The sequence below is a fragment of the Mobula birostris genome, chromosome 15, assembly GCF_030028105.1.
Source record: "Mobula birostris isolate sMobBir1 chromosome 15, sMobBir1.hap1, whole genome shotgun sequence".
Classification (NCBI taxonomy): Eukaryota; Metazoa; Chordata; class Chondrichthyes; order Myliobatiformes; family Myliobatidae; genus Mobula; species Mobula birostris.
The window spans coordinates 37758477-37781922 of record NC_092384.1 but is presented as its reverse complement, the minus strand read 5'-3'; the positions used below and the strand labels follow the sequence as shown (position 1 = coordinate 37781922).

At 39.3% G+C, this 23446-nt stretch overlaps 1 protein-coding gene across 4 annotated transcripts in view; it reads right to left on the bottom strand.

Annotated features, from left to right (window-relative positions):
• Positions 1 to 14408, bottom strand: part of znf423 (zinc finger protein 423) — a 403580-nt gene extending 389172 nt beyond the window's left edge. For all 4 annotated transcript variants that reach the window (XM_072279610.1, XM_072279606.1, XM_072279608.1 and 1 more), the window contains exon 1: positions 13264 to 14408. Coding sequence is in view for 3 of the 4 variants with exons in the window: in XM_072279606.1 (XP_072135707.1) it covers positions 13264 to 13303 (40 nt within the window). In the remaining variant the exon portion in view is untranslated. The remainder of the gene's footprint in view (positions 1 to 13263) is intronic.
• Between the last annotated feature and the right edge of the window lie 9038 nt (positions 14409 to 23446).

Sequence of the window (23446 nt, the reverse complement as noted above, 5' to 3'; positions counted from 1 at the left end):
ATTCTAAAGTGCTACTAATCCTGATCCATGTTCATTTTACTTGGAATTAATTATTATTTTTCTATAGATCTAATAGTATCCCTATTAGCCATGGTTGGATTCCTTCCCTTTTAGTGTTTTACCCCAAAAACGACTGTATAACTTCTGCAGCTTTCGCTTCTATTCCTTTAACTCTTTCAGCAAGATTGCATTTTTCATTAGTTCCTATGGAAACCACAATAAAAAGAATCCTCCTCTTGCAACTAATCGTAAGATGTCCTTAACCTTAGTAGTTTGCAGGGAAGATTTTCAGGGTTCACCTTCATGACAGCAAAAAAATAAAGGAATATCTGAAATTCCAGAGTTTGTACACACATGTGAATAAGATGTTTCACACATTAGGACATAGCCAGATGTAGCAGTTCATTTAAGGTAGTGGATGAAATGTTTGTCAGGAAAACATTGGAATAAACACAATTTATCTCTTCATTCTCAAGTTAGCTACCTTCTTAATAAACTCATACACTCCGTGGCCACTTTATTAGATACACCTATACACATGCTCATTAATGCAAATATCTGATCAGCCAGTCATATGCCAGCACTCAGTGCAGGTATGGTCAACAGGCTCAGTGTTGCTCAGAATGGGGAAGAAATCTAATCTGAGTGGCATTGACCATGGTGCCAGGGTGGTTTGAGTATCTCAGAAACTGCTGATCTCTTGGGATTTTCATGCACAGTTTCTAGAATTTACAGAGAATAGCACGAGAAACAAAACATATCCAATGAGTGGCAGTTCTCCGAACAATAAAAACTTGTTAATAAGAAAGATCAGAGTAGAAATACCAAACTGGTTCAAACTGACAGGAAGACAACTGTAACTCAAATAACCACACATTACAACAAAGGTGTGCAGAAAAGCATCTCTGAACACACATCATGTCAAAGCTTGAAGTGGATGGGCTACAGCCGAGGAAGCCCACACTGGGTTCCACTTCTGCCCCTAATAAAGTGGCCAGTGAGGGTATATTCCATGTGATGAAAGTTCTACCACAGTTTTAAGACATGTAGTTTCAAATTGTGAACAACAATAATAAAGAGATGGCAATATGTGTCCAAATCTCGGTGTAAGGAATATTTCAACGTGGTCTTGCTTTGTGCCCCTCAGTCTTTCTCTGCCCGAATTGTACAAATGAAGAATCTGGGAGGTGCATTGTAATTTGGAGGGGTCTTGATATGTGGATGTTACAACAACAGTGCAAAACAGTAGATGGAATAAATATTTAACATGTTTTTTTTTTGGAGAAAACAGCCATTCACTCAGGACACCCTGCCTCTGACGTACACACATCATCACTATAATCGAAATGCTTGGTCCAGTTTCAGGTTTCTGATCATTGATAACCTGCAAGTTGTTGAGGATAGGGGGGGAAATACTGTAACTACACTGAACATAAAGTCTGTTTCGATCCCCAGAGTTGGACTGCCACTCCCAGTATAAATGTTAGTTACTTGGCACTTATCTGCCCAAGACTGGATGATATTCACATCTTACTCTTCAGTTATCTGGGTAACTCAAGTAGTTATGGACACCGTACAACATCAGACAATCTTTATTTCTGACTTCAAAATAGATAAAATATAATAAATGACACATGGAAAGATAGTGCACTGGACACTCTCCTCACGACCTCATACAGAAATATCCTGGAGCTGAGAAATGGTCTCACATTGTCTTCCTTTCTGTCAAGTTTCAGCGCTTTCTGTCATAAATCCCACTGATGTCAGTTTTACTGGAGTTCTTTTATTCAATAGAAATTTAAAACGCTGTGGTGTTGTCATGATCTTTGCTAGAAGAGAGTTTGTCTCCAATTCAAGACCAAGTTCACCCAGTACAATAAAAATGCAGCTCCAGGTCAACAATTCCTTGACTGAAGAACATGAAAGCACAGCCCTTATACTAAACATACTAACTAAAGATTATACTGATTGAATTAAGTGGTAAAATAATGGATAGATTTAATATAGGTACCCCAAAGGATGTTGCATTTATGGACTTTCAAAGACAAATCATGAAAGTATGTCATGACAATTTAATTCATTAAATAGGAAAGTATTTGCATTATAATAATGAAAAGAAAGAAACACTTCAGATATTGGAATATTGAAATAGAAAACAAAAACTACTGTTAATATTCTACAGGTCAGGCAGCATTTGTGGAAAGAGAAATGCAGTCAATACTTCAATTGCCAACCTGAAACATTAACTCTGTTTCTCTGTCCACAGATGCCACCTGACCTGCTGAGCATTTCCAATATTTTCCACACTAACAGCTGGAACTTAACATACAAAATTGACTGAGGTATAGGAGGAGCAAAACTATCATAGATATCTGTTGTTCTGATGGGAGAGAATGAGGCAGTGGGATCCCAATAGTGGGTATTAGGACCATTGCTTTCCTCGTTGCATACAATAATCCTTCGTTATCAGTTTGCCAATGCAGTAAATAGTGAACAGGATAATAGCAGGCAAGCCAGATAAAGACAACCAATGTAATGAATTGACATGTAGGACATATAGGAGATGCTTAATAATGCATATAGACACTAGGTAATGCACTTTGGTAGATATAATATGCATGGCTGCACAATCTAAGACAAAATGATTGTGCTGGCATAGGGTGGGGGGAGTTGGATACAAGAACAGAAGGATCAGAGGAAGCAAGTTCACAGATGTTTGATTGTGGCATGACAAGTTATTAAGATAACAAAGGGGATTTTTGGAAAATAGCAAATTTGAACACAGACGTTAATCTGTCACTATGGTTCTTTGTAAAGCTTTAGCTAAGCTTATGCTACATTTTTGCACCTGATTCTGGGCACGAACATCAGAGTATACCAAGATCCCTCAACAGAGTACAGAATGACTAATATAAGGACAGAATTAGGCCATTCAACCTATTCCAATCTATTCAGCCATTCCATCACGATGGCTGTTTTAAACCCCATTCACTCACCTTCTCTGCATAACTTTTAACCCCTCCCCCCACCCACCTTAGCAATCAAGAAATTAATATCTCTGCCTTAAACACACCCAATGCCTCCACAGTCCTCCAGGGCAATGAATTCCACAGATTCACCACTCTTTGAAGAAACTCCTCCTCACCTCAATTTTAAAGGGACATCCCTTTATTCTGAGACTGTGCCATTGTATCCTAGACTCTCCTATGAAAGGAAATTTCCTCTCCACGCCCATTCTAGCCAGGCTTTTCAGTGTTCAGCAGGTTTGAATGAGATTCCTCCCTTATCTTTCTGAGCTCCATTGAGTTCAAGCCCAAAGACATCAAGCACTTATCATGTTAGGCCTTTCATTGATGAGAACATTTTTGTGAATCTCCTCTCAACCTTCTCCAAGGCCAGCACATTTTTCCTTAGACATAGGGCTCAAAATTACTCACTATATTCCAAATGCGGTCCTGACCCATGCTAAATCTACATCTTCACTTATATCTTCTAGTCCTCCCGAAATGAATGCGAACATTGCATTTGCTGCCTTCACTACCTACCTGTTCTGAAACCAGGGATAATGGAAGAACTACGATTAGATAGGGATTCCTTTTACACAAGAAAATCAGGAAACAAGAGAGGAGTAGGCCATTTGGCCTTCTGCCATTTAATATGAGCATGTCTTATCTGCCCTATGCTTTACCTCCTCTTCTGGACCAGTCCCATTGCCATCAATTTCCCCCAACTTCCAAAAATTCTCTTCCTCCTCTTTAAATACCCCCAATGATTTAGCCTCATTAATCCTCCAGGGTAGAAAAATCTTAGGATTCTCCACCTTCTCAGAATTGATCCTGTGTAGTTCAAGCTTAAAACTCCCACTCCCTAATCATCAAACTCCTGTCTACTCATTTAAGACCGTCCCATTAATGGAAGTGTCATGCCCCTTTCCCAAATACCTTGAAGCCAAGAAGTTCAAGAGGGAATCAATAAAGCTACATGAATTATAAAGTGTTGACAAAAGCAGAAGAAAACAATTTGCTTTTGCATATGGGTCAGTAACTATGAATCAGAGATCTTAGAGCCTCCCAAATTATTTTACAATTGACCAAGAATCCTTGGAGCATCTTCACATTTACAATTTAGTAAACAGCTAGTAAAGGAACAGAAGTGAAAATGAGGAGAAAGTATTTCACACAGTTACTCAGATCTGGACATTACAACCTGAAAGCGTAGTTCAATCAAATCTCTTAACTTTCAAAAGACAAGTAGATACAAAGAAGACTCATTTGTAAAATAGGGTTGAAAAAAAGCTGGCAACTCAAATTAATTAGAATGGATTTTCAAACCGCTGCCAAGGGTGTGATGAGCCAAATGAGCAACAACATTCCATGATATATATACAACAGTACTGGAGCTTCATAGGTTGCTCTGTCATTTTCATCTACATTTGTTAAACCAAAACTTGTTTCATGATAGTAGCAATGCTGTAGGTAGATCAGTCTACCAAGGCAGGTTGTTGTTTCCCAGTAAATGGATGCAAAAGGTAAAATCACATTAACAAGCCACCATCTCAACCTCACTTTTTATGAAAACTGAGTGGAAAGAGTACAGGAAGTTTGGCAAATGTCAAATAACCAGTGGATTCAGGATTCTTCAGAGCAGTCCAGTGCACAAGACACATATCTTAGGGCTCATCCTGTTAAGAGTCAGAGCCCACTTCAAAGGCCCCTGTCCACAATTTAATTTCATAGCCAACTATCCAGTTCATCCTCACTCCTAACCCTGACCAACAAAGTCAAAAAGACCATATGCCAGTTACAAAATAAGATGACAATGGCAGACAGCATCCCTGCTGGAATTCTCAACTTGTTGGTTGTAAGTTCACAACCTCATTTTCCACATCTGAGAAGAAGAGGACATGTAAGAGAATCTCTGGAACACCATAAACATAACAATCTTCATAAAATCCTCCAAATCCATGAAGAAGATACATCTTAGCACGCAGTCCTAGGCCAAGATCCCTAAATACACTCAACTACTAGTCTACCCTCAGATTACCAAAATATACGTTCTACTCTGAGCTTCATTTTCAAAACATTTTATCAGGTAGGCAGAGGAAATAGATCAAGAAGGCCTTGTTGAAGAGTAACATCCCCACCAACACATGGAAATGTTTGGTCCTGACAACTCAAAACGGAGCAGCTTTCTGATTGTCCTTGAGAATCCTAGTTTCCCCAGAACCCCAGAATAAATAGCAGAAATAGCACATCTCCTAAATGTCATACTTAGCTGCTCCAGGTAGACTCTACAGATCCCATGGTGACTGTATCAGCCATTTCAGAACCATCACAACTCAAGTACAAAGCAGTCATCATGCATTCTAGGGATTGCCTAAGGGAAGAAGAGCACAGCAGTGGGTATATAATGGACCATAGGTTTGCAGATTCTGGGGATTTATAATCTTGCTGTTGCTGATGGTCCATTGCCTTGTATGATTGCCCAGATTTAAATGTTAAGTGTTATGTGGTGGCAGTACCATATAACAAAACAAAGTATTTAATATACTGTATTTTTATGATCTACTGAAAGTAAATAGATACCAAATATGAGGCCTCTCAATCTATTGTTGCTGATAGTTCTTTGGAAGATCTATACAATTAGGCCATCACCTCACTTCTCTTGGAGCATGGTATATGTTTTACCTCCATGTACCAATCCCATTTAAAGAGTAGATACTTGCCACCTAACGTATCTTCCTTGTGTCATCTTCTTTGCAATTTACATACAGTAGAACACAGAAAATTATAGCACAGTAAAGGCCCTTCAAACCACAATGTTGTGCCGACGTTTTAAACTAAAAGATCAATCCAACCCTTCCCTCCTACATAGTTCTCCATTTTTCTATCATCCATGCACTTACCTAAGAGTTTCTTAAATGTCCCTAATATAATTGCCTCTACCACCATCTGTGGTAGGGTATTCCAAGTGCTCACCACTGTGCAAAAAAAAACTTACCTCTGACACTCCTCCAAACACCCTTAAAGTTATGCCCCCATGCATTAGCCATTTCTACCCTGGAAAAAGAGACTCTGGCTATCCACTCGATCTATGCCTCTTATTATCTTGTACATTTCTATCAAGTCACTTCTCATCCTCTTCCACTCCAAGGAGAAAAGCCCTAGCTCACTCAACTAAGACATGCTGTCTAATCTAGGCATCATCCTGGTAATTTCCTCTGCACCCTCTTTAAAGCTTCCACATCCTTCCAATAATGAGGTGACCAGAACTGAACACAATATTCCAAGTGCGGTCTAACTCGGGTTTCATAGAGCTGCAACATTACCCCGTGCTCTTGAACTTGAATCCTCTGACTAATGAAAGCCAACACACCATACCTTTCTCAACAACTCTATCAACTTGCATAGTTTGTTCCAAGTCTCCTCAGCCAGGCGAAACATCGTCCCTTCATTTACCGTCAAACCTTTTAATAATTTTGCAAATTTCGACAAGATTTCATCTCATTTTTCCAAACTCTAGAGCAGGGGTTCCCAACCTTTTTAATGCCATGACCTTTCCAGGAACCAAAGGTCCCTGGATCCCAGGTTTGGAACCCCTGCCCGAGAGCAGTAGTCCCCACCCACCAGGCCGCGGACCAGTACAGGGCCGCGAGGAAACGATATGAGTCAGCTGCACCTTTCCTCATTCCCTGTCACGCACTGTTGAACTTGAACATAGGGTTGCCAACTGTCCCATATTTACCGGGACATCCCGTATATTGGGCTAAATTGGTTTGTCCCATACAAGACCGCCCTTATCCCATATTTCCCCCGCTAAGGTACAGCGTTCCTATGAAACCTTTCATGCCGAAATGGCGTAAAGCGAAGAAGCAATTACCATTAATTTATATGGGAAAAATTTTTCAGCATGCGCAGACCCAAAAATTAACCTACCAAATCATACCAAATAACACATAAAACCTAAAGTAACACTAATATGTAGTAAAAGCAGAAATGATATGATAAATACACAGCCTATATAAAGTAGAAATAATGTATGTACAGCGTAGTCGGGAAGATTAAGCCAAAACCAATTTGTGGGAAAAAAATCGGCACGTACACGCACGTGCACACAGGTGCCCACACAAGACTTCATGGTCATGGTAGTCTTTCTCGGGGTAAACACAAGTGTCCCGTGTTTGACTGCTACTTTTGTCCCTTATTTGGGAGTGAGAAAGTTGGCAACCCTAACTGTAAAAGACATGTTGAGGTGAGTTTAACCCTACTTGAACCCCACCCCCCACCCCCAGTCGGCAGAATATTGTCAATATTAAACCGGTCCGTGGTGGAAAAAAGGTTGGGGACCCCTGCCCTAGAGGATACAGTTTCAGCCTAACAGAGAAAATCTGCAGAACTCAGCAGACGAGGCAGCATCTATGGAAGGGTTTTGGCCCGAAACATCAACTGTTCCTCCAGCATTTTGTGTGTTGCTCCTCACAGTTTCAGCCTACTCTATCTCTTTTCATGTGGCAAACTTGCCATCTCTGGAACCAGTTTAATGCCTTTTTGCTGCATTTCTCTCCATGATAGTTATTATCTTTATTAGGTAAAGAGACAAAACGTATACAATATACCACGTGTGGTGTCACCAAAGTTTTCAGCCCTGGAAAAATTCTAAAATATTGGTCAGCACCATCTATCTCATGGAGGAATGTTATGGCCTCAAACTATGATGGCCATGATTTGGATTTTGCATGTTCAGCAAAGTTTTAGCAAACTTGCTTGCTTTTGTACTCTATCACTCTAACTTGAATATTAATTTACAGAGATAAAATTTAAACAATGCATATGGTATCATGCTTACTGTAAAACACAAATGTGGTAGCAATCTATTGCAATTTGGTAAAAGATAGGGTAGCTTAATGGACATACAAATGGCAGATGGAATTAATTAAAGAGAACTGTGAGGTGAAGCATTTTGGCAGAAGGGAGAGACAATACAATTTCAAAGAAATGTACAAGATTATGACAGGTTTAAACATAGTGGATAAAGAAAGGCTATTTCCATCAGCTGCTAATTCAAAGACTAGGGGACAGAGATTTAACATCTTGGTTTAAAGACACAGAGCTGATGTGAGGGAAAAAAAACATCTTTTCTCTGTAAATATTAATAATCCAAAACTTACTGCTTACAAAGAAGTGGAGAAAATTGATGAGTTTACTGGAACAAACATCTGAGGGAAATAAACTTGCACTGACAAAGGAAAGCTGAAAATTGCTGCTAACAGAGCTTCACGGGTCTTGGTGGCCAGAATGCCTATAGATAAAGCTATGTCTTCTCAACTTGTCCTGTCACCTTATAAGATCTGTGCATATGCATCATCCCTCACGTCCCTCTCTTGCTAAATCTTGGTAATTTACTATCACAATGATACATGTAATCACAGACATGTCATATACAAGTTGGTTATGGTATATTCTATTTCATCACTGCCTATAGTTCAGAAGTACTTCATCGATTATAAACCTGCAGTTATGAAAAGCAAAGAATATTAGTCACCTACTAGGTAAATTTCATGTTCAGCAGGTCTGTTCTTTTCATCTGATCATGCTTTACTGCCCTCCTCATCATCTACTGCACTTCTGAGTTTAACTTCACATGAATCAGAGAAGTGGTCAGCGAACTGGTAAAATGTGCCTACTTCTTGAACCAGGTGCTTCAGCGCAGCCATGATAACTGTGTCTGGCTTATAATTTGAAGGCCCACACAGTAAACAGACTAACTGAAACAGAACCTTGAAAAAGTGCACCCTGTCAACCTCTTCTCAGTCACCAGTTGAATGAGAAAACATTAAATACTGAGAATACTTGGTAGATCCAGAATTCTGAAGTGAAAAGTAACTTAATGTTTCAGGTCAGCGACATTTCATCAAAACATAAAAGGTTAAGTTGGCTTCTCTTTTCAGAAATGCTCTTAATTTGCTAAATCCTACATTTTAAAGCACCAGATCCTTTTCAGATTTTCAGTGTCTACAATGCTGTTTTTGAGTAAGCAGAAAGATGACAAATATTTGCAACTATTCCGTAAGACAACTCTTTCACAGAGCTTCAGATCTCTTGTTGGTCCTACAAAGAGGTGAAGTGGAAACCACTTCTCTAAGGCTGCAACTGACACATCACACCACTGCCAATTTACATAACTTAAAGCTATAATAAATTAATTCAATAACAACAAACAACTGTAATGACAGTGCAAGTAAAACCAAAAATAGATCTTCTATCAGGGCTGAAAATTTTATCAAGTCACCAAATAAACTGTGTAGTGACAACACTGCATCAGAATGAACACTGTACAAGAGTTGTGGTGTTGATGGGAGCATTGTTCAGACCACACATCTATACTGGATGAAAAATCCTTCAGATTTTCTCTTTAAAGATGTCACCAGACATTGAGAAATCAACCAACTACCTACCATTCATGGCCAGGAATATGATCCACATCCGGGAGTGTGGTAATGGAGAGGATAATATGGTGTACTTGTAATAGGGAAATTAGATACCTTTTCTGCGTCAGGTACTACATGGACAGTATGCCATCTTCAAAAAGTTGCCATCTTCAACATCTTCTCTCCTTGCCTATCATGATCGAACAGACCAGGTCCACAGCCATGCAATCTTCCACCATTTAAATAAAGTGCTTCTTTTTATCCCTGATAAAAGGACAATCTCAGTTTCCAACATTATGCTACATTTCACAGATCTTTCCAAACTCACTTAGCTTATTGATATATTTTCATTGCCTCAGCTCCTCTTTACAACACATTTTCAAGCCTCTCTGTGTGTTTTCAGCAAATCCTTGAATCTTTTAATTTTGGTACCTACCAACAAGTAATTTATACAAATTGAAAAACATTGACACCTCAGCATTGATCCCTGTGGCACACTATATTATACATCTTGCCAGCCAGAAAAAGTCTCATTGATACCAACTCTGTTTCCTGTTTCCCAGTCTTCTACCCAGACCAATATAGTACTTCCTACATCGTGGGCTTTTATCTTCCGCAATAACCTTTGATGAGGTATCTTATCAAGTGCCTCATGGAAATCCAAGTATATCACATTCTTTATCAAAGAACTACAACAAATTGATCAAACATGACTTTTCGTTCACAAAAGCAATGCTGACCTTGCCTAATTACGTTCAATATTTCCAAGTGCCTTGCTATAATGTGTTATATTTTCTCATTCAATGGAATTATCTTTGAACCTTCCCCAAATCCTACTTGTTCAATATATACTTATGCCACTGGTTAGGCACATTGAGTTTGTTTGTATGTCTGGAAAAAATTTACCTGCTACTTTATTAAGAATAAAATTTCACTGCTGTATATTGTGACTCTAAATCAATTATATTAGAAACAGAAAAAAAATCAGCAAGCATTGCACTTTAAAGTAAAGAAAATTGTAGAAATTAACCAAAAGACTATAATCTAATGTACATATTTCTTCATCTCCTCCTGATCCTGAGATCATGACGTCTAATTCTACCACTCAGAGACATAATGGCCATCATCTATACCTTTAAGCTCTTCAATTAATTTACCTCTCATTCTTCTAATTTCAGGGAAATTAGGCCCATCTTTAGCATACAATTTCACTGCTACATTTTGTAATTTTTAAAATTCGTGACATTATGTACAAATAATATTCTACACACACTGTATTTTCCTACGGTTAATGTATGAAGTTTTTAATATAGGACAATAAACTAGTAGGCATACTGTACATGAGTTATCCTTGTAGTAAACTTAGCAAATTTCAATTTCTCCCTCCTTGTCAGGCAAGTATAACTTACCTGAGGTAAAAAGACCCCAGACTTCAGATAACAAGGACATGATTTTGATTGGTTCAAAAGCAAGGCAGATAATGTCCCATACAGAGAAACACGAGGCAACACATCAGGAATAATTTAAAAATTTGAAAACAGCACAGTATAAATGATTTACAAGGATGTTGCTGGGTCTGGAGAACCTTAGTTACATGGATATTGAATAGGTTAGGACTTTATTCCTTGGAACATAGAACATTGAGAGGAGATTTGATAGAGCTATACAAAATAATGAGCGGTGTAGATAGGGTAAATGCAAACAGGTTTTTGCTTCTGAGGTTGGATGGGGCTACAACCAGAGATCATGGGTTAAGGGTGAAAGGTGAAAAGTTTAAGGGGAACATGAGGGTCATGTTATTATTGCACGAACTGCCAGCACAAGTGGTGCATGCAAGCTCGATTTCATCCATTTAAGCAAAATTTGGATAAGTACATGAATGGTAGGGGTATGGAGGGCTCTGGTCCCAAAGTAGGCCGATGGGAGTAGCCAGCTTAAATGGTTCAACATGGACTAGATGGGCCAAAAGGCCTGTTTCTGTGCTATAACTATGATTTTTTTTAAGTATGTGTATTGTGATACTGATGCCCATATGCAGAAATTTTCAAAGCATAGAAAGTTAATAACAAAGCACATGAGTTATTGGGGTCGTAAATGAAAGAACAAAATAGAAAAGGCATTGTGTCAGAAGTTTACAAATCATTTGTTTAGCTCACAAAAAACAACCCCAAGTATGACACATCTGGAAAGAGGTAAAGACTTTCAGAAAAGTGCAGAAGACATCCAGCTGGAGGAACCAGAGTGAAGAACTTCACACATGAGCAGTAGAGAGAAAAACTATGATGTCATCCCATGCAGGGAAAGCCCCGACTATTGCAGCATTCTTCTTAAATTTAACATTACTTAAGACACTCTCATATAAATTAAATAATTGTTGAAATTTGGTTGAATATATTCCAATTATTTTGCTAGTCAAAAGAAATAAATTTAACTCTTGAAAAATTACACTGTAAGTACACATATATGCATCGAAAAGTCAAGTGAATACCAGTTCAAATAAACCCAGCTCAGGATCTAAATGGCTGTGAAGCAAACTGTAAACTGGTGGGTTACATGATATTTCATACAGATTGCTTTCTCAATTACAAGCCCAACATTTTCATATTTTATTTAATTCCAATTTCCTTAACAGCTTGATGGAAGTATTGTCCCCAAGACATCCTGTTGATCCAACACCAACATGAAACCAAATGTGGACCACTCAGCTTAATTCAAGATTTGATTGTTCCTTCATTTATTATTAATAGTGGAATTCTCTAAACGTTAATACCGTGTATACCAGGGACTGATGTGATTCAACCTTGCTATGGCCTATCATCACCACCTTCTTTTGGCATTTCTTTTTGTGCAGCTTTTCCAGAATCACTGACAAGGCGAATAAGAATAGAGTTCAGGAAATGTAGTCAAAATATTCTACTGACATTACTAAGAAACCATGTCTTCCAGTATTAGCATACTGCAAAATTATTGGCTTTATCTGCAACTTGCAAAGGAGTTGATTGAAGACGTTTATCATATGAATTAAACACCTATTTCCCTACTGTCCATTTAACCTGTCCAGTTTGGGCAAACTGAAATGTGTCCATTTTCCTTAAAAGTGTAGTCTGGTTCTTACTAAAATATATTATTTAGATACACTGTATAACGTGGCAGTAACAGGTGGATGGGATTCTGCCGCTCAATTTCAACTGTTGATGTGTTCCCAGTCAATTACCTGACTAGTTAAATAAACTGTAATTGGCATGAAGCTAAACTACATAAGACACTCATTAGATCCTGCAGCGTCTGTGGAGATAGGAGCAAAGTTATCGTTTCAGGTCCACAGCCTTTCAGTTGTGATGAAAAGTCGCGGACCTGAAGTTCGCACTTCAGATTTCAAGCAAAAATGTGTGGTGGGCATAGTTTATAATGGCCAGTGGTGTGAAGCGCCAACTCATTCTGTAGAAAGGGGGTTTGCGGACACCTGGGGCCGCTCCCGGGCCTCCCAGCCCCGCGCGCAGCCACTGCTGCTTCCCTTTCTTCAGTTAAAACTGCACATTTCAAAGGTGCCGGCACCTGGGCTTCGCGCCTCGAGCCCCGCCCTTGGCCGCGTGCGTGCATGCGCGCGGATCCCCACACCGCCCCTGCTGGTTGGCGGGCAGTGCGCGCGCACTCTGTTCCCCGCCGCCGCGATCCTCCTCCAACTGGGCAGCAGCGAAGAGAGCGGCACGGTACGCGCGGAAAAGTCCGTTAACCGCGGCTGTTCCCGCTCCTCCGATTTAAAATCACTTGCCCCCTTCGTCCCCTCCTCTCTCCCCCTTTCCCCTACCTGTAAAAAAAAACAAGGAGAGGCTCACCTTTAACAGCCCGAGGCTTGGATTGTTTTCGCCTGGACATGTCCAGTCCCTCGCTCTCCTGGAAGAAGCTACTGCCTGGGCGCCGCTGTCCGGGCCAGTGACCGGAGCTCCAAACATCAATCTCCTGTTTCTCTCTCTCTCCCTCCTCCTGCCCGTTGCAATGCGGCAACTTCAACCTCTCGGAGTGGACTACGTGTGACGTCTCCTTCGTACTTTTTTTTGTTCGCGGTGGTGCTAAAACTAGATTTCAGTCAAGTGTTTATTTCCCCCCCCCCCTTTCCTCTTGTTTCCAACACACACACACACACACCCACACACAACTTCTTTGCAACTGGTGGATTTGGATGCAGGATCCAGGCTGCCCGCACGAAGACAAGTGATTATTTACGGGACCCGGGAGGAGGAGGGGGCGGAGGTGGAAGGAAGGAGGGAGAGACAGGGGGCTGCTTTTTTTTTGCAAAAGGCTTATTGCTCGCTGGTGGGGGGTGTGTGAAATGTGCCGCTGCCCTTTTTCCTATTGTTGCGCGAAATCCAGTAAATGATGAAAGCTCCGGCTTTCGAGCAACGCTGGCGACCTCGAGGACTGAGCGAAGAGCACGCAGTATCCTTAGAAACAACCGAAAAGAAAGGAGAAAAGTGAACAAAACAAAACAAGACGCCCGCAAAACCAACAGCCAGCCTGACGTGCAACTCCCTCCGCCACAGCGGCGGCAAAAACTTGGCGGCGGGATCACCTGTTTAGCCAGAAATGTGGTAACGGCGCGGCCAGGCGCCCCTTGTTTTTCTTGCCCCGAGAGTGGCCCGTTCCGCTCTTGCTCGGCACACACATAGAAACAACAAGGTGGCTGTTTGCTTCAGGGGGGCACCGAGCTGCCAGAGGGTGCCGCAGATGTTCAGCAGGGTGTCGGTGGCGGCGGGCAGCAGCTGCCGCCGCTTTGTGCCATGACCGCCGTCCGGCTTTGGCGCCCGGCAGCAGAGCCGGCTCTTTGTGGCGGGAGCGGACGAGCTGGCTTCCTAGGAACTGCGTTAGCGCGCAGTGCAGACACATAATAAGCTGGGAAATTCAAGTAAGGCCCAAACCCATCAGGACCTCTCCACGGGGGAGCTTTCCCGCAGGGAGACGCGCCACACGTAATCACGGAGGAAATCGCTGTCCAAGTGCAGAGCACGCATGGTGAATAATGAAAAATCTGAGTGTGCGATCGTGCCCAAAGCATGGAGCTCTGGACAAGCCTGGATTGGACTGCGCACACAATGCCGCTCTCATTGTGCCTCTTCTTACTTATCCTTTAAGCTAAAAGTGCTGCAAACAGCTTTTTCAAGCTTGCAAATACAAGCTTGAAACACTCTCTGAAATTAGCACCCTTGGATCGACTTTATGCAAAATGTTATTTATTTTTCGTTAATATTCTTTTTCCCTTCTTAAAAGAACGGAACAACTACAGCAAACTATTACAGAGCTCCTGAGAGAAACTAATTGGTTTTACAACACACAGATCAACGTTATACGGAAAAGATGGGCGTCATTTATTTAAATAATACAACTTAACAGTCGCCTGCAAACTCCGCTTTTATTTGAGAACAGCTATTTCAAGTCACTGCACTGTTCGCCTAAATATTTAAGTAAATATGAAAATAAAACAAAAACCGAGTCAAAACCATAATATACTGTTGGTGAAAACGGTAATGGCAGTGGAAGGCGCCAGACTCTTGTCCATTTAAGCAAGTCGCTCCAGCTGAACCACAAACTGCTTTAATGTTGCCATTACTGTACATCTCCTTTGATTCGCAGAAGCAATCTCGCACTCAGTTTTTAATAACCTAATTCCTACCGAACAATGGAAATTCTTTAGCTTCCAGCACGTAACTCCCTGCAGGGCACAGTGAATTTCAAAAATATCCGTAATGATACAGTGGAATTAAAAGGGTATTAGTGTTAGTAATTCGTTTACATCTAATTATAAACTGATGGAATTATGCCTATGTGGCTAACAAATATAATCGGTTTGAATTTATTTATGTGAATGTGTGTGTGCTGAGACGTTGTTAGACCACCTCAGTGATTTTAAATACAATTTTGAAATGGGTGGAGGGAATGAATGAGCAAAGGACAGGTTGGAAGTCTGGCAGATTTTTGAGAAAGGTAATAAATTAGCTCCATTAATTAATAATAACATTTTCCGATTTATGTGTTGTTTATCTGGGATAAATGTTACGAGTGAACATGAAACCATGCCGAATTTGACATCAAAAATGCAGTAAGTAATGAAAATGTTTCGTTTTAATTTGGCGATTTTATAATCAAATTGTTTTTTGTGTTGGATATTGCGGAGAGCTATTAAATAGTTTTTGTTCTTGCATTCAATGTAATGTCGAGCAGAGCTAAATTTTCGTCCCTTTCCCTACTACACGGTTCCTTTTGTCTGGCCAGGAGACTTGCGCCCCCTCCTGGAATTATCTCAAAACTCTAATTATTTCTAATCCGGTAAAACATTGTCGTTTCGTTGCATTCACAATTATTTCGATAATTCCCGTTGACCATGGGGAACATGCTGTAAATACATAATATTTGCTTTTGTTCCAATATGTTCAAAATAGGAATTCTTAACCAAAAACATGCCATATTTTCACAACTCATATTCCCTTTATTTCCAACACTGCCAATTGCAAAACCTGTCTGGAGGATCATCAAAAGTTAAATGCAAAATTATCCAAAAATATTAATGATTCGCTGCATTAAACAGGCAAAGATGAATTGTCCTTAGTAATAAGTTTGAATGTTCCCATTCGTTTTGAGTCTTTTGTTCATGAAATGATGTCCAGCGGTGTTGGATTGATTTCTGCTACCACTTGCAGTTTAAAGACAGCTTTGAGAAAACCATTTCAATACACTGTTGTTTTTTATATTCAACATTAAACTCAAATGTTTAAGAACAGTACTACTGATTTTAAAAAATAAATCTTAAAGCGATCTCTGTCATACTCGTTTTCTTTTCAAATGCAGGTAAGCACCGACCTCCGCATCCACAAATTTAAAATGTTCGACAAACTATGTAGCAACATGTAAATATCTACTGGATTCGAAGTATGACGATACATTGATAGGTTTGAGTAAAGATGAACATATTCGACCCATAGAGCGGGAAATAATTACTCTTGATAACTATTTAGTCGTCATTTTTTCTAATATATGGAACGCGACTTTAGTTAAATAATAGATGACCAGTTCTGAATGAAGGAAACGTTTATTCACATCCACATTCAGAAACCTGATATTACCGAATTTACAACATACGAAAAGGTAAAGTAGGAATGCAGTTGATTATGATAGCTTTTACTGCGATTCATACTTCAAAGTGTTGAAAGTTAATTGATGAAAATCAACATATTTAACAAACCTGGAGAAAGCATATTTTGGCTCTTAGAAAACAAAATCAGTGGTGTTTACATATTGTCAGGTATGCACGCATATGATTTAATCTCGCTTTTTGTTTAGAACTATTTCGATTAGGAACTGATGTGTGTAGTATGGATGAGTTCTCTGAATTGAAAATGTATTAAATTATAGACCCCATCATCTCATTTTACTGTGAACGCTAGCATGTTCAGAAATACTTATGTGGATAAAAAAGAACACTGAATTTTTATATGGTACAGAAACAAAATCCTTCATTTCTACTGCAAAAAACAGCTCTCGTTTGGTATGTTTGTCTCTTCACAATGCTGCATGGCCTGTCGGGTATTTCCAGCATTTCCTTGCTGATATTCATGTCATGATTGGTTACAAATGTTCCACATGAATCTTCAACACAAAATAAAAACGCACTAGCAGCAATACAAATACTGTTGCTGGAAAAAGATGTTTATTCCATGATCCCTAGAAAATAGGACTGATGTTTAATTCAGTGTAATACAGTTCTTTCACTTTTTCCAGACAAAATAAATTAAATCCTCTCTGATGATGCAGCGCACCACATGGAATACTGTATGCTGCTGAGGTTAGCGATTGTATTGAAAAAAAAACTCATTTGAGTTTGTTAGAATACTGCCATGTATAAAAGTTTGTGAATTTCCATTAAATTGAGTTTATTTTTCAAAGTTAATCTATTAAAATAGGCTGGAATTTTTAAAACTTTATTTGTGCAACGGGTGATAAAGCGGACGCTGCTCTGTTAATAAACGGACGAATGTTGGATGTGCTCTTTGTAGGGCCAGTTGTCTAAACACAAGACAACCTGTCCAGGAAAATATCGGGATTGGAGTGTACAACCTGAAAGTTTTGCAGTTTATTACATGTCAAAATCTGAATTCAAAGCAAATTTAAACTCAACTAGCTACAAATAATAAATTTATTCTTGACTTTTAGTAATCAGAAAACCATGACAGGGTCTCATCATTTTTACCACAAGAGAAGATTTAAAGAGTTGAAAATATTTTGCAAAACATGACACTTGCCTTTTAGCTGGTCAATATGCTTTCATCAGTTAATTAAAATATTCATTTTTGTAAGTTTTGAAGAGAATAGATTTAATTCCATCTGGTTTTCTATAAACAATAAGGCAAAATATTGATCCTGATGTTCACTGCTGTTCCCACAGTCTTATTTTGCAGTTGCCAGTCTTTTACCTTCCCCCCCCCCCCCCCCACTGTGCAAGATCTCAAAACACACTTTGTTCTTATTTAGCTTCCTGGACTTGCTATACCAAATGAGTAATGGGGAAACCAAACATAGAAAGGGTGATCCTTTTTGTGGATCAGCTCTGTTCAGCAACCAAACATGATCCTAAGCTTCCAGTTACTCTTCATGTTCATTTTTGATCTCATTCCCCTGTTTGAATCACTCTGATAACTCTGTTCTTAGCCTCCTACATTCTTTCACTGAAGATCAGTGTTAGCTCAAGGAATATCTACTGACTAAATAATTTATTCGTTCCACACTCAAATTTTAGTATTGCAATGTCAGATAATAAGCATTTCATCGATTTTTATTTGACATTTCCAAAACTTACTTGACCTTAGTATTATCTGCATTATACCTTCACCAGACTAATGTTTCATTCTCTAATTTCACCTTCCTTCATCATGCACTATTACCCTCTCCTACATTACATTCTGTTGCATGCCTTTTTTATTCTCTCTTCCTCTCTCCTTTCCCTGCACATTGAAGTTAAATTGCTCCTCGTTCTGTTTGAAGGTCGATGACCTGAAATGTTAATACTGCTTCTCTCTCCACAGATGCTGCTTTTGTTTTCCTTTCACTTTGTAATTATACTGCACATTGTAATTTCTCTGCCTGTTTGACTCTGATGATAAGTATTGTACTCTTAATTTGTTAGATATATAATTGAAATTGTGTTTATGTGTGTAATTTCTAATATAGAATTCTACAATTTGTAGATTCATTGTTAATTTGATCACAGTAAAATGCAAAAATTGCAGGCATGTGAGAGGCAAGATATGCTCAGAGATAGCATTGCATAATTGTTAAAAGAGAAAAGTTGGTTTAAAAAAGCTGCATTAAAACACTTATATTTTCCAGTTTTCCACACGATCACGATAAATGCTATTTATGTACTTATCACGTGCATTTTATTGGTTATCCATTGTTATGATGGTCGAACTGTAACATTGTTCAGGGTATGTCATCTCAAGTTCCTCAAACATTCCCTCAGGAACAAAGATGACCTACTTTCATTCCAGATTTGTAGAGTCTAGGGTGACCTATGAGGTCAAGGTGAGAACCACAGAGTCTTGCACAAGTAGGACAGGAAATGCCTGATTGGCAGATGGATGGGTAGTTTGTCAAGTAGTGCACTCTTTCCACTGTACATACAGGCTAATGTGTGTTGCTGGTGCAAGAACTCAATACTATTCTTAACATTTTTTCCACTTGTGAACTGTCATAGACCAAAAGCTCACAGGAGTTAGTGGGAATATTACAATTTTACAAGCAGGTTCTCAATACATTTCTGAACAATTTCCTCAGTCTACCCAGTAACTCTAACTGTAACCCTACACAAACCCATTTCATTCTTCCTATATTCCATCAATTTTCTGTAATTCACCCACACACTAGGGACAACTCAGTGATTAATTAGCCTACCAACGTGAACATGCTGTCTATACTTAGAGATCAGAAATGAATCCAGGTTGGTGGATCTGTGAGGCAGCAGCTCCATAGGTTGCATCACTGTGCCTCCCAAACCAGTTCTTTTGCCTTCTTTTGAGGCCTTAAATGCCTTGGAAATACCATGAGTGGATCCTTTCTTTCTTACCTCATGACAACTTGAGGACCTCCTTATTTCATGCTGGACCAATTCATCAAACCTGAGGATTTACTCCTTCAATTAAATAACTATCATCTATCCCATCTTATATACTTCTGATCTTTCAAAGAATGTAGAGATCATTAACTACCTTTCTATGTCATAACTTCCAAAGGTTAGTTCTAACTGAAAACTGTCCATTATTCTGTTCTCAGATGGTTGTTTTTAACTCTATGACTATCACAGATGACCAAATATAATTAAAATCTCAATGCTGCAATGTTGGCTTGGGACACCACAATGACATTGGTTGGCTTTGTGTTTTTGTGAATTTAGAGGTTATTGTGGAGATTCTATTGGTAGTGTCTTTCCAGTGCTTCGGGGTATTTAGTGTAGGCGATCCAGCTCTCAGAGGCATTTAGGAAGGCACGGAGCACTGCTGCACAATAAACTCCAAGTACCAAAGCAATCACTGACTTGTTCATTAAAACGTATGAAAGTTTGAGCTCACATTAAACACCTGCAGGTCAATGATGCTCAACTACCTTGTTGTACCTCATGCCCCCAAAATTAAAGCTTCATGGCAAGGACAGCTTCACATATCTCAGGAACCTTCTGACAACAAAGGCAGGCACTAATGACCAAATTCACTATTGTCTTTACAGTCTTTGTCAGTTCATGAAGAGTGTATCTGAAAGTTAAGAACTCATGAAATGGTATTTGTAAGACAACAAATAATGATTTGCTGAGATAAGGAACTGACATCGAATGGCAATATAACTAAGTGGATAGTCCAAAAGCTCTAACGTTTAAATTGGTTAGTAACTTATAATGAACAAGAACATAGAAAACACAGGTCAAGTATGCCATTCAATGTTTCCCCAATATAGCATTCATTAGTTAGCTAACTTAGATAGTTTACTTAGTCAGTTCTTGTAATATTTTGCTTCTTGATGCAAATGAAGATAAATAATTAAAAATAACATCTGGTCTAGAATCAAAGTGGAGAAAAAGATGATTCTAATGAGACAGACTTTATCCATTAAATAACAATTAATATTATAAATTTCCCTTAAATATATTTGCAATTGATTTGGAAATTTTACCTAGGCATGGTATTCTTTGGGAAGGGTCTTGGCCCAAAACGTCAACTGTTTACTTTTTTCCATTGATGTTGCCTGGCCTGCTGAGTTGCTTTTGATTTCCAACATCAGCAGGTTTTTTCATGTTTGTGATTCTACATTGGTGAGTCAGTAATCATGGAGGGTCTGAGCAGCAAAGGACAGTGCAAAGTGGTACACATTTTCTGGGGTCCCATTGTGGATCTTAATTGTAATGGAGTAGCATCAGGATAGGTTGGTAATGCACCTTTGCTTATATTTGTTAGAGCAAAAATGTCCTCCTTTATGGTTTATGGAGTCAATGGTGGTCTACAGCTTAACCTCCAAATATGTATTTTGTCTCAATAATGCAACTTAATTGGAATAATATTGTTTATGGTGTGGAGGTGATCCATTAACACTATAGATTAGCTTTGCTCCATTGGGAAATACGTGGAAGGCAAGTTACATTGTTGCAGCAAAGAGATCTTGAGAAGAGCCTTAGATGAGTTGAGATTGGCATCCATTGGATAAAAAATGGCCATAAGACATAGAAGCAGAGTTAAGCTATTTGGTCCATCAAATCTGCTCTGCCTTCCAACAATGGCTGATTTATTTTCCCTCTCAAACCCATTTTTCTGCCTTTTTCCTGTAACCTTTGATGCCCATACTAATCAAGAATCTATCAACTGTTGCTTTAAACATATCCAATGACTCAGCCTCCATAGCCACCTGTGGCAATGAATTCTACTGATTCACTGACCTTTGTTCTAAAAAGGTGTCCTTCTGTTCTGGGGCTGTACCCTCTGGTCCTACACTCTCCCACTTTGAAAACATCTTCTCCAAGTCCATTCTATCCAGGCCTTTCAATATTCAGCAGGTTTAATTGAGATTCCACCCCCCCCCCTCAACCCCACACACGCCTTTTCTGAACTCCAGCAAGTATAGGTCCGGAGCCATCAAATGCTCCTCAAACACTCACCCTTTCACTCCAAGGATCATTCTTGTAAACTTCATCTGCTCCCTCTTCAATACTAGCACATTCATCCTCAGGTATATGGCCAAAAATTGCTCACAGTAGTCCAACTGTGGTCAGAACAATGCCCTTTAAATCCTCAGCATTAAATTCTTGCTCTTACATTCCAGTCCTCTCAAAATGAGTGCCAGCATTGCATTTACCTACCTGCTGACTAAACCTAGTGAATCTCGAGGGAATCCTGCACAAATTTGCATAAACAGTCTATGCTTTACTCCTTCTACCAAAATGTGTGACCATACACTTCCTATGCTGTATTCTATTTTCCATTTCTTTGCCTATTCTCCTAATATATCCAATCATTCTACAGACTCCCTGATTCCTCAACACCACCTACTCCTCCATCTATCTTAGTATCATCTACAAACTTGGCCATAAAGTCATCAATTTTATCTTCCAGATCATGAAACTATATCATGAAGAGTAGCAGACCCAACATCGACCCTTGCCGAACACCAATAGTCACTGGCAGCCAACCATAACAGACCCTCTTTATTCCCACTCTTTGACTTCTATCAATTGACTTGCATACTACCATCAAGTAGAAAGCAAGAAACAAAGGGAACATAGTGATGCCAGCCAGATTTGAAAAGGATTCTCTACAGTGCTTCCTGATTGTTGGTGTCAAAGGCTTCTGCAAGGTTGAAAAAAAGCAATGTACAGTTATAGCCTATCTTAGCATTTTTTTTTGCATGATAAAGATCATGCCCACCATAAGTTTTCCTTCTCCAAGATGAGTTGCCAACCATGGCTGATAAGCCCCATCTGCCCAAAGCGACTGGTTTTAAATTGCCAGTATCCTGCCTTGGCCTCTCCTCCTGTCCTTAGAAATGGTTCTGCTGGGCTTAGTAGCTGAGCCCCATATGAAGACCAGGAGCTGAATTTTGTTGTCAGAAGCTATTTTTAGAGGCACAACACTGGGAGCATTTCATAGGTGGTGGGAGCTTATCCTTACAACCACCCCCAGCTTGGTCAACCCTAATGAACTGCCATAATAAATACCACCTTCATACATGTAATAACAGATCTAACATAGTAATTGCAAAGAGGCTTACTTTTTGCCTGCTATAATGAAGGTTTTCATCGATGATCTCCTCAACCAGCTTTTCTCAGCGGCTGGAGGGCTGCTGCCTGAATCACAGCATGGATTCCAATCCTCCAGAAACTAAGTGGACATTAGAGTTAGAGTAGACAATCTACCTCAGAGAATCAAGGGAAGAGAGGACATGAATAGTGCTGTGTGTGTTTATTAATTCATTAGAAAAGGCTTTGTGCCAGAAGACTGGCAAATGACTAATGTGACAAGGAGAATAGAACAAGCCCAAGCTATTATTGACCAGTCAGCTCAACAGCACTGCCAAGAAAGCTTTATGGAATCCCTTCAAAATAATAGAAAACCTCTAGAGATGTAAAGTATAACAACGTGATTTTTCAAAACAGAAAATCTTGCCTGGTAAACCTTATTGAATCCAGAAACATTTTGATCTGATACCCCATAATAGACTAACAGATATAGAAAAATGCAGAATCATGGGATGAACAGCAAATAGAATTGATAACTAGCTTAAAGTTGAAAACAAAGTGGGAGTGAAGTAGTTATACACAGCAGAAATGGTGATCTGCAAAGATCAGTGTCGGGACCTCTGCTGTTCACAAGTTACATCAACACTTTACTGTTTGCAATCAAAAATACATAAAATGGCAAAGTACTTCAGGGTACTGCAACAACTTACAGGAAGATATTTGCAGAATGAGAAAATAATTGGTAAATAAAATGACTG